The 12,781-nt window shown below is 42.1% G+C and overlaps 1 protein-coding gene across 1 annotated transcript in view; it reads left to right on the forward strand.

Annotated features, from left to right (window-relative positions):
* The first annotated feature begins 3,194 nt into the window (after positions 1-3,194).
* The window catches only part of ssh2a (slingshot protein phosphatase 2a), a 29,546-nt gene continuing 19,959 nt past the window's right edge, over positions 3,195-12,781 (forward strand). Inside the window, exons 1-2 of the mRNA XM_086125024.1 lie at positions 3,195-3,399; positions 6,304-6,347. Coding sequence (XP_085981150.1) covers positions 3,337-3,399; positions 6,304-6,347 — 107 coding nt within the window. The 5' untranslated portion in view covers positions 3,195-3,336. The remainder of the gene's footprint in view (positions 3,400-6,303; positions 6,348-12,781) is intronic.

The following is a 12,781-nucleotide window of genomic DNA, read 5'->3' on the forward strand; positions in this document are numbered from 1 at the left end:
GTATCCGTCCTCCTCAGCTGTACCTGTCATCTCAGCATCTCCCTACCACCTCGCTATCAGGTGTCTATCAAGAACCTGTGGTTCATTTCATCCCCTCCATTTCATAGTCCATTTCTTTCTTAATGATGGTATAGTGACTTTTCAAGCTTTGCCATTTCAATTGGCTAGGTTTGGCCTCCTGCGCCGAGATGACCCAAGTGGGTCACTTTGATTGACTTGTTCCACAGAGCGGTTCGATTTGACATATCTTTTCACTCATTCTGTCCAACTCCTCTCGGTCTCTATCTGAAGGGGGACTTTTTAGGGCGAGGATATAAAACCCTGGCATTTACCTCTCTAACTTGCCCCGCCTGTCCTCTCAGACGCTCTCCATTTCTTTCCACGGCCGAGGCACTCTGCTGATGCTCTGATACCGCCGCTGTCTCTGAAGAACAGGAAATGAAAATCTTTTTTTTCCCGCCTCCAATCGGTTGCTTCAGTCCTTTATCATACAGAAACACTGAATCCCTGCACCGGCCGTCTTTCACTTCTCTAATGAACTCATTTTGCAAGAAGAGAGAATACCATCTTATCTTTGCAGAGGAGGCCTTCTGCAAAACACACACACACACACACACACGCACACTTGGTTTCTTGGATACTTTCATTGTTCTTAAAATAAAAACAGAAGCAACAGGTCAACACTTCATCCTCTCTTTACAGGGAAAAAGTTAAAAAAGGCAACGTATAACATTTCATTTCAAATGTAATTCATATCGGCAGCACAGTGCAGAAAATAATTTGGACTTTGACTTACAATTATCAAAGTTTTTGATCGGTATAAATTTGTGTAAATTGCTTGATTGAGATGTGTCCAAACTCGCGCCAGGTTGTACAAAACCTCTTACCCTAAATTTTTGCATGGATGTCAACCACCTAGAAAAAGAAATGAAAAGAAAAAATGTTAATGCTTTTGTGTGTGTGTGTGTGTGTGTGTGTGTGTGTGTGTGTGTGTGTGTGTGTGTGTGTGTGTGTGTGTGTGTGTGTGTGTGTTTGAATTTTCGCTATAGCATGTAATGCAAATAGATTAAATCCATTCCAAGCTAAAACTGTCACCATCATAAAATTGGTTTTGAGCCAACAGACGATTTTATGTGAAATTCCTCGATGTCTTGCAGGTGTAAAAAGAAGTTAACCACAATGACACATACTGTTCAATGTGTATTCATCTATACTGGACTGGACAAACACAGTGAAGAATGTTGAGACAGAGGTAGGATGCGGGTCTCTTCTTAGTGGTGGGACATTAATTTAATACCTAGGCCTTCAAATTTACTTGACTTAATCCAACTCTTTAATACCAACACGATCACATCAGAATTTTACAACACCATCAATATTATACAAAAATGCAATATCATGTCACTGTGCCTCATATATCAGTTTGAAGCAGTTTTGAATCAATATTGTCGAATAACATGACCATTAAAAAAAAGATAAATTCTCCCCTGACTGCTCATAACTGCTAATAAACACTCTCACATCAAGCAACATCTACACCAACAAACAAAAATACAAAAATATCACAGAGTGCATATGACTGCATCTCAATTTCTTCACAAATGGACTTAGTGTGAAGCTGATTTGGAAAAAAATATATATTCATATCTTGAAAAGTTTACTTGCATCTCTGATTTTAAAAACTATAGTCAAAATTTGTTATCACCAAATTAAATAACAGACAGACAGTCAGACATCATCAGGAGAAAGTTTTGCACTGCACATTTTCAATCACCTTTTCAGTCAAAAAATGATGAGAATGGGCTTGCGTCTCCCCCTATTGGTACAAAAAGAAGCTGTTGCAATACAAGCGAGCTGTTTTGTCCAACGCTAACCACTGGGGAGTACTGAAGCTCCGTGCAGAAATGAGATCAGAGATCAGGATGTGACACTGACAACAGTGCTTACAATTCTTTTGCATGAAACCCTTAAAAGTGTTTGACCACATCATTTATTCTTTGGTGTATCTGTAGACTTGTCTGAAAAATATGTGCTAGTCATTGTGCTCTCTTTTACCATACTTATATAGCAACAAGCATACACACACTCCCTCTTACTCGGACACACACATTTAATCTGATGCAATCTCTAATGCCAAGCAGAGATTTAATTAGATTTAGATTTAATTTCGTCTATACCTTCTGTGTTGTCGCGATAAAGTCCTGAAGTAGAATTAACCTGCGATCTAATCCTAATCTTGTTTTCTACAGCACGCTTTCATTCCTCCTGAGCGCCTTATGAGTGGCATCCAGTGTGCAAAGCATCTACGTCCAGCCCTTGTCCATCGTCACCTTCATTTTGCCGCTCATTTGTCTTCCAAATAGTCGGAATGTGGCTCTCACATGGTTTGCATACTGAGTGCACCAGTGTGAGGAAGGCCAAAGATGGCCTTTATGCTTGAGCTCTCACACTCATTACAATGACGCATGTGGAATATCCTCAATCATTCTGACACTCCTTTTTTCCCCAAGCATATCTGTTTTAATGTCTTATTTCCAATTAAACCGCCAATTTTTTATCTGCATAGAGTCCATATGACAATCGGTATACAGTATATGTTTTAGCTTTGATTTTTATCGACATTAAGATAGCCTCACACCCGCAGACCATTTCCCAAGAGATTGTATGACTCAGGACATCTCTGCAGCTATTACAACAGACATGACCATACATGCATAATTCATGATCCTACATGTCTCCTGTCAAGCAAAAACACTTTAACCCTATGGGTTCAACAACGCCGTTGTTATACAAATTTTATTACTTCATTGATTGGGGCGGAGACACTTGTCCCTAAATTTAAGTTTTCAACACCCGGCCTCCACGCCCTTTTCGACAGCTGGCCACTTCAACGCATGCGCACTACAACAGCTGAGGAGCACAGAAAAAACATCAAGCCACTTGGAGGTGTAGACAGCGGTGGAAAGGGGTTGTGGATTTTTTTTTCAAAGTAAAAGTTTACCTTCTCTACACCGATACACAGTAAATTAAGAACGAAGAAGTCGTTCGTATACACCTCGTTTAAATATAAAACATTTGCATCAATAAAACGTTCAGGAATTCCATAAAAACATCACAGAAGGATGATTTCATTGAAACAACAGTCAGAGAAAACACAGCTTTACAAAGACGCCTCTTTTGCCGGATGTCGCTAATCACTCTGTCTAACTTTATTACGCCGGGTACTAGCAGCGACCAGACTTAACCTCAATCGCTAACTGTAGTTTATATTTTCTGAAAATGTCCGGTATTCAGGCTTCTTACGCTTCCAGGTGACCGAGGACGGGTTTAGGCGGGATGGCGCTGGTCACCGTCCAGCGGTCACCGACACCGAGCACTACCTCTAGCCCCTGTGTGTCGGTGAGTGTCGGTCAACTGTTTTGACATCTGGTTGAACGCTTCGTCTCTATCATTCGTTTTTTTCTTACTAATCGGGCACATGTAGGGCTAACTTTGCATCAAAATAGAAGCTTCGCAAGGTTGCCCTGCGTCCGTTTTATCAGTTTTCTTATTAAATCTACCAGATTTTGAAAAAAATAGTACAGTAATTTAGCTATTTCATTAGCACTTTGCTAACCTACTTCCTCTTGAGTCTATTCAGGAAGACGTGTGACTATTTTAGTGTTTGGATAATTGATACTCTGTACGGAGAATTGTTGAACGATGTGGTAGTCGTTTGACAAGTGTTTTCATGTCAGCATCCCGTCTGCTACATTTAACCTTCATTAAGGCGACTAGGGAAAGTGACAGTGGGGATAAAGGAACTGCCTTGAAAGGAGGTTAGTGTGACAGGGATGTCAGACCCTTCGAGGGTCCTCTTATCTCCTCTGCCTCCGAGGGGCCTTAAAGCTGCTGACGCACACTAAGACGGGCTGTGTTGGCGTGGCTTCCATAGATAAAATTGCCGTGTAAGCTTAATGTGGTCGGTGTTGGCTCATGCTGGAAACGCAGAGGATATGTACGTTTGGGCTGAGGATGGAGTGCAGTAGACCTGAAAATTTAGTACTATATCATCCATCCATACCGTTTGTATATCCGCGTGTCCTCAGAGTCAGGGCTGGTACGGTCTAGTAGCTGAGTAATGGGCTGGAGCCCAACCAGTGGCGGATCTAGAAAGTTTTATCAGGGGTGGGCAGGTGGTTCATTTGTGGAGCAGAGAGCTTGGTTTCAGTTTTGTTTTGTTTGAATAGTCTGGTACGCATCATTGACTGATGAACTAATAGCAACTTTCTAAACATACCACTTACAAATAAACAGAGGTGGGCGCGTCATTAAATTTTGCCGGTCCATCATTCTTCATTTGCGACCCTGTACTTGAAATACACCATGACGGTAACATGTTTCAACTGTGCAGAGACATTATTACTGAGGATTGAGGCTCGTTCTCTCGATCGGTTATGAGCGGAATGGTGAGGTGACGGATAGACAGCTCAAGCGCTGGACAATGCCGCGTTTGGGGTTTTTATTATTATTATTATTTTTGGTCGTGTTTTTCTTTCACGTGCCAGCACGATCAAAAAAGGGCAGTGAATCACTGCCAGAAAGGTGTGGTGCAATTCCTCATACTTTCCTCCCTCCTTTTCTAGTGTTCTGCCAGTAGACACATCTTCCCAATTATTGACCCCGCAGGCATCGCAGCTCACGTTACTCGCATGCAACACAGCAAGGACGCCACCCTTGTGTGCAATAATCTGCCTAGCAGCCCAAACAAATCCCTTCTTCTCATTGGCTCACTTCCCTGCACATGCATGCAGCTGTGGTAGCCATAGAGATGAGCTTGTGCATTAAACCTCATTGCTTATTATGGCATCGCGAGATCACTGCCAGGACATTTTATGACCAATTGCCCAGTTCAGTGACTTGCAACACAAGATCAACTGTACAGGGCTCAAGACCGACACCAATTTGGGTGCCCAGGCAACCACATTTCTTAATCGTACACCCCCAAAAGTAAAAACTTGCCTCGGTGCAAACAGCCTTTTGAGGTTTGGGGGAGGAAGGTTAATGACTTTTGAGACCACGGGTGCCCATGCCTGAGTCTGTTATATTTACTTGTTAATAAAATAAAATACATCAACAATATTGCTTATCATGATCATTTTTAGGAAAATATATTGTTCTAATAACTGTGTTCTTGTGACAGGCCGAAGTGATCTCATCAGAAGAAGAGTGGAAATAGCTATGCATGACAAGATGCTAAGAATGATTGACAACTTCAAAAGTCCTCACCAACAGTGACACAGAGCACTTCAAGCAACAATACTTAAGTTAGCTGTCTTGTGGATTTGTGATCTAAATTTTAAAAAAAAATCTTAGGATGACTCTTAGTCAGTCATTGACCAGTCAATATCACGAAAAAAAGGCCGGCACTAATTTTGCTTGAAAGAGCAGTCAATCTAGAAAAACTGCAGTGTTGAAAATGATGCAGTGGAAAATTTGGGCACACCTAACTTTTGTACTGATGCACAAAAGAGAAAATGTCAGGTGCACCAGTGCGTCCATTGCAACAAATTAGTCCAGAGCCCTGTGCATACCAAAAAGTTCCTGACTAAAATGATCATGTTGAATGGTGGAATGTATGCAGTTCTACCAGTATAGTTGGAGTTAATTGCAACGTGATAGAACTGCACAGCGTCAAATTAAAGTGAGGCTATGGGGATGGTTGATTCGGAGGATATCCCTCAGCCTGGCAGCTGTCCATTCAGCTGATCAAATCTGTCGGTTTGGAGTGAGAGTAGTGGATCAAACTAACCGCACCAATTTTACAACTCCATTACCATTATTTATCAGCATTCAATTCCATCTTGAAGGCAGTTCCTGTATTGTTGCACACACTGTAGACTTAACCCAAGCATTCACGAGGCCTGACAGATTAATGCCGAAGAGAAAGTTGCTGAATTTTGGGAGGGATTACCACCAGGATTAAAATGTTTGTGTTTGTGGTGGACTGGTTCCTGTTTTGGGGGAGGATAATTGCATTTTTTGTCAGTGGGGGTGGAGGGGTGAGGAGCGATTGAAAAGCATGGGGTCTATTTAAGCTTTACCCCTTCTGTCTGTTCTGAAGAGAGTGCCTGCTATCACAAATGAAAAATCACTTTTTTTCCCCACTTCCAATGGAGGGTGAATTGACTCTGACTCAGCATGTGATATAAGCAGCCATCATGGCTTGCCTGATACACGGTGTTCTCTGAACTCCCTGCCAAAGTGAACAGATGGTGGTATCAAATGTAAATTTTTGTTGTTGTTGTTTTTTTCTTCTTCTAGGAGTCGGGCAGTGGTGAGGATGACTGTCGCTCCCAGCCCAGAAGGTGAGACCATATCCTGTTTAGTCAGTCACACACTCCCACGTCATTCCCCGTGGTATCTGTATCTGTTCCTCTGTGTATACTGCAGTTTGCGAGCTGTGCCACTAGGGGGTGGTTGCTGATCAATATTAGGACAGTTGCATTTTCTTTTCAGCAATGTTCATTCCGTTCCCATCACTCAACTTTGAACATACTCCAAGTAATATTCGTGCAACATTCATTTTGATTGAATTCATTCATAAGAATTTGGTTCTACCAACGCTCAAGACTAACTGAATGCTGGTTTTGTGATGGAGATTGCAATTGCTGTTCACGTGCACCAAAAGATACACTTTTCACTCCCATTTTTTGGAACAAGAAAATCCAAAAAAAGATATAATGTTACACAGACTTTTTATTTTTGTCACCCCTTTTAAAAAAAATAAAATAAAATTTCATGCATACTTATTGTCATGCCTGCATGGGTTTTCCCCGGTACTCCGGTTTCCTCCCACATTCCAAAAACATGCGTGGCAGGCTGATTGAACACTCTAAATTGGCCCGAGGTGTGTGTGTGTGAGCGTGGATGGTTGCTCGTCTGTGTGTGTGCCCTGCGATTGGCTGGCAACCGGTTCAGGGTGTCCCCCGCCTACTGCCCTAAGACGACTGGGATAGGCTCCAGCTACCCCGCGGCCCTTGTGAGGATAAAGCGGATCGGAAAATGATTGAATGAATGAATTACTTATTGTCATTCATGTAAAAAGTATAAATCCCAATTTCAAAGAAGTTGGCATGTTGAGTAAAATGTAAATAAAAACAGAAGACAGTGATTTACAAATACCTTTTGGATTCAATTGAATACACTACAAAACAAGATATTTAACATTCAAACTGATCCTTTTTTTTTCTTTTTTTTTTGGGCAATCAGCCATCCAGTTTTGAATTGGATGCCAGCAACTCATTCCAAATGCTGGGACAGGGTCATGTTTACTACTTTGTCTTGTCACTGTTCCTTTTTAACAACAGTCAAGAAGCGTTTTGATTATATTAAGAAATCTTGTTCCACTTAGTTTGGTAGCCTGTGGTCTAGCCACAATGCTGAGCTGCTGGCCTCAACAGCACATGAACTGACAATGGGTGAGAAAAAGAGTCAAACACAAATCGGTATGTTTTACTCTTGTTTCTGATGCCGTTGAATTGTCGGCAATGGACATAGGGCAACGATTTTGAAGGTCACGCTCTGTGGAGACTGCAGCACCTTGAATCAGTCGACGTATACAGTTTCTACTCGATTTCTGTTCTTGACCACATTAGTAGTTCAATTTACGTAGCTCTGGAAAAAGGAGGGGAATATGGAGATTCACTGGAACATTCTACGTGTTGTTTAAATTATCGATGTAATTTAGAATTTGATCGTAGTTCACCATTAAAACAAGAAACCGATTGATTTTTGACTCGGATCAGACACATGATGCCGGAGCGAACTGAAATCAAAGGTCAAATTCAGTCCTCTGCCTCCGCTACAATGTTCAACCGGTCTCTCGTGGTTGGAACTGAGCCGTCTCACAGTGATCACTTTATGTTCCTCTGCTACGTTAACAATATATGATGTTACAATCGATAATATATGCAAAAACACGATTTGAGAATCACTGTAGCGTTTGTACTGAGCAATTCCTGGAATGCAATGTTCAACCTTTCAAGAGGCTTTCCATCCGTCTCTTCCACTTGTTAAAACAATGTAAGGCATTTGTCATAGATCCCAAACATAACAAATGGAACATTCTCAAAGTCAAAACAGCTCTCTGTACCATCTGCGTAATTTCCATTTTATTCTTTCTTCTTCACCCTCTAGTTGAGATTCCCTCTCATGTTTCATTTATGCGCATTTTGGACCCTTTCGCACTCCCACGAGCATCAGAAGTCAACTGGCCTGGTCTGGTAAATGTTGGTTACAAGTGTACTAGTCAATGCACATAATACTTTGGATTCAATTGCTGCTGCGAACCGAAAAACAACTGCCATTGTTGTAACTACATTTGTGGTTACGGATAACGAGGGGAAAAAAGAACATTGGGTTGGCGTTTCTTTCTTCTTCTTAAACTGTCTTATGAAAAAAATGATACAAGCAAAACCAAAGATGTTTTCACAAATAATATAACATAATAATATAATGTTGCCGTGCCGAGTCTCAATCTGCTTGCAAGAAAAAGGACACAGTGGTGCAACGAATTACGAGTGAATTCTTGCTGAGCCAAACGTTCTGTCTGTTATTGGGGAAAAGTTGGAAACTGCAGAGACATTGATGAATTGCACTGAAAATAATGGCAAGAAGGTTTTATTGTGGTCTGCTGTGTGCACAGTTTTCAATGTGATCCCGATGTCAGGTATGCAAATGTGTTACAGTATATTCTGTTTTTAAACATGGTGACATCACGCCTATGAACCTTCAACACCTCCCTCCCCCCCATAGTACCTAAAAACACGTATGTTCCCCATTATCTGTTAGGTAATATTTGAACGTTGCAACAGCTGGTGAAGTCATACCCACTGACAAAACTCTGCACGTATTCCCACATGCGTCATCAACGTCCGCTTTCACCATTTGTTCAACAATGCTGAAGGTACTAACATGCCGATTGGAGCCAGGGTCCTTCTTGAGTGACCCCTAATGTGTATGACACAACAGCCGTGGTCCAATTAACTTGGTTGACCACCCTGCGTATGGATCCAAGAAGCTGTAACGGCTCGTGTATTGTGGACGGGCCACAGAAACTGAGAGGGGATGCAATAATGCTGCGTCTTTTTTCCAAGACTAACTTCATGTACTATCACTACTTTGTATTACACACGCCGGTATAGCACGACTACTGCAGGAGATATTTCTCTTATGAACATTGTCAGACATATTGTTTTTTTTGGGGGGAGGGGGTTGAAACATTTGGTCCAACTGCAAAACTAATGACTGCAGTCCCGCTGTTGCAATCAAACAAAAGGGCTGCTTCTTCCCAGCAGCTACAGGATATTGTGGCAGGACACAGCAGTCAAAAGGCAAGATGAAAACGTGTGTTTCATGAACCCAATCCATTGCGTTTGTTTCTCTGCAGATACAAAGATGAGGGATAAAGTGAGCCAAATGGTAAAGCAGCAGGGTTATGGATCCTTTTGTGTTTTTCAAGGGACACTAATCAAATTGACCAGAAAGTGCAGCGTATAAAAATGGCTTCACTTGCAATGGTGGAGCCAATTTTACAATATGAGCATTACCAAGTTGCCCATGAGCAAGACACAGAATCCCCAACACCTTCATGACACTCAGAAATGTCTTCAACTGTGCTTCTCGTTACCACAACAGAAATCCCACACGCATGAAGAATGGTTTGAGAAGTAAGGAAACCATCAAAAGAAGTACAGTACAGTACCAAGGTTATTTTAGTCAATGGAAAGTCATGAAATAACTAAACCCGGAATTGAGAAAACATTTGGGTTTACAAAATGAATGAAAACCAAAAATGCTTCTAATTCTAAGTGTTTTGCTTGTGTCTAGAATGTGTTTGAAAAGTGTGGGTGGAAACTATTGTGCCACTTTTCTTGGTAGACTATATCTCAGTTGCAATTTCTTGGAAATGGTGTAGCATGAAGAGTTTGAACATCTCTTGTCAGGGTGTGTGTGTGTGTGTTCATTTTATTCAAATCAAAGTCTCGACATTTTTTTCCAACGTAACCTGCTCTGCTTGTCGGCATCAATGTGACGGCTTGACGCACTCAAAGTTTGGATGCTGGAACTTATAATGAGCCTTTTAACACGCATGCTGTGGACGGAGCAAACGTCACAATGTATTTGTTTTATCTACAATCTGTATTTCAGTATTTCCTCTTTCCACACTAATCCTGGACAGGAAATTAAAAAAGGTTGGGGAAAGTGCTTCGTGTTTTTAAGCTAAGCAAACCGTTTATATTTACTGTGGCTATATAAAGACAATACTCCACAGTTGAAATGCCAGAGTTTGCGATGAAAATAAATAAGATTGTTTGAATTGTGAATATGAGCCCATCACATAATTTGTTCGGTACTACCCTGTGGATGAAGCCACTAATGCGTGTATGTGTATATAATCTGCGATGTTGCCACGTCGCACGGCTGTGATTGCAAAACCAGTGCCCGATGCTCGGCCACTCGTCAAATCTGTGGCAGAACCCCACACACCTCGAGCGGGCAGTTGGTGGCTCACAGGGTTGTCTTGATCCCGCCCCAATTGATTGATGCCTGTTGGAATGGAGAAGCAACGGCGCAAACTTTGAGCTCACCTAATTTATTTGTCAAGTACAGTATGTGAACTGAACTTTGAACTCGTTCGCAGGAAATGAATTTTCCCAACACGGTCATACACGTTGAAACATGCAACCGCCCCCACTGGAGATTATTTTCCGATCGGGAATATACGTCATAACCCCAGACTGGTCGCCAAATCATGTCCATATAGCCTAGTCCACAGGTGTCAAAGTCAAGGCCCGGGGGCCAGATCTGGCCCGCCACGACATTTCATGTGGCCCTCAAAAGCAAATCATGGGTGTCAACTTCCATGATCCTTCCTAAAATCTGTACCGAAATGTCAAGTTGTCACGTGGAATAAATAACATTGACATTTTGCAATAATTTTGTTCGTCTCATTTGAAGAACAATTGTGCAACAACAAATAACTAGTTGACCTGAGTGGTTTCAAAACTAGTAATCCGTCAGTTTACCGTGTCCAAGTTTTAATACACTGAGAAACATTTATTCGGTTTCCCTGTCATAACGGCCCTGCGAGGGAAGAGGTCGCTCCAAAGTGGCCCACGACAAAAATGAGTTCAACTCCTTTGGCCTAGCCCTGAATCAAGGATTTCCTGTGGCCCTTTATAACGTGACCTAATTGAGTTCAAACTTCAGCTCATCTTTGACCTCCATGTGTCTGTTCCTTTGCTCAGAGTCCAGTTGTGTAACTTCTCCAGAGCTCGGCTAAACAACAAACAACCTCACTCTCATGTTACCAGCCTGCAATCCAGGTTCCCACCAAAGGCCAGTTAATTTGACCACTCTAAATTGAACCTCATGACCAAAGCATCAGAGCAGCTGTGTTTGGGTTGTGGGCTAACAGGAGAGGACACTCGCTAAATGACTTTGTGATGCAACAGTTGTACAGAGGAAGGTGAGTCGATGTGTGGTGAAGCGTGGCGAAAGCAGAGCAGGTGCTGGCATGTTTGTGTCGTTTGTGATGTAATCAGTTCTATTCTGAACGGGTCACATGGAGAGAGCAATGTTGAATATCAACATTCGTTATGATTTGCGGTTGACGTTAAGTACATACATTGCTCAGAACCGCTGGTTTTGTTTTTATTTGATTGGAAATCATGGGGCGGCGCGGTGGACGACGGGTTAGCACGTCTGCCTCACATTGCAGAGGTGCAGGGTTCGATTCCGGCCCGACCTTCCTGTGGGGAGTTTGGATGTTGTCCACTTGTTTGCGTGGGTTTTCTCCGGATACTCAGGGTTTCCTCCCACTTTCCGAAAACATGCGTGGCAGGTTAATGGAACACTCTGAATTGCCCTTAGGTGTGATTGTGAGTATGAGTGGTTGTCTCTGTGCGCCCTGCGATAGGCTGGCCACCAGTTCAGGGTGCACCCCGCCTACTGCCCGAAGACAGCTGGGATAGGCTCCAGCACGCCCGCGACTCTCGTGAGAATAAACAGATTAGAAAATGGATGATGAATGGATGAAAATGATGGTTATGTTACATAGATTATTAAAAAAAAACTCCTGCCAAACCATGCCTCTGTATGGTTTTCATTGGTTGCTATTTATTCGACTTCACACCGATCTGACGAGTGGATCGAAATCGTTCGATATTTAGTATTTTATACCAAATCACTGATCGCCTGGAATGTCCTAATTTCAATGACGAATTATCAATGACGTCGTCGAACGGATCCGTGAAATAAGACATTGCAGCAAACTCAACCTTGTTCACTCCTGGATCATTCTGTGCTGCCATAGTTTGTATGTGACCCCGAAAGCTAATCTATTTTTAGCTCTGTCATGTGTTGCGAAGCCTTTGTGCTGGCAGGTGAAAGTTCTCCCTCCGCGCCCTTGACAATCTAGTCACAAAGTAATACCATCTGTATTTATTTTATTTTATTTGGGGGGTGGGGGTAGGGTGAGGGGGCTAGTAAAAAGTCCCCAAAACATTTTTTCTGTCAAAAAAGAACGAGCAACATTAATGAACATTTTCAATGAATTTTCACTCTGGCAGTGGCAGTTGGGCACCCCCCAACCCCAACCTTAACTTCTCCATGAACATGTGAGCAAACGTGCGGCTTCCAAATCCCACAGTCTTTTTATTTTAAATTTTTTTATAAACATTCCACAACAAAGTCAAGAAAGACTAATGCATAAAAGGTTGAATTCTCATTATTAAAA

Source organism: Hippocampus guttulatus, chromosome 12, assembly GCF_054856545.1.
Source record: "Hippocampus guttulatus isolate MCC_2025c chromosome 12, RoL_Hgut_1.0, whole genome shotgun sequence".
Classification (NCBI taxonomy): domain Eukaryota; kingdom Metazoa; phylum Chordata; class Actinopteri; order Syngnathiformes; family Syngnathidae; genus Hippocampus; species Hippocampus guttulatus.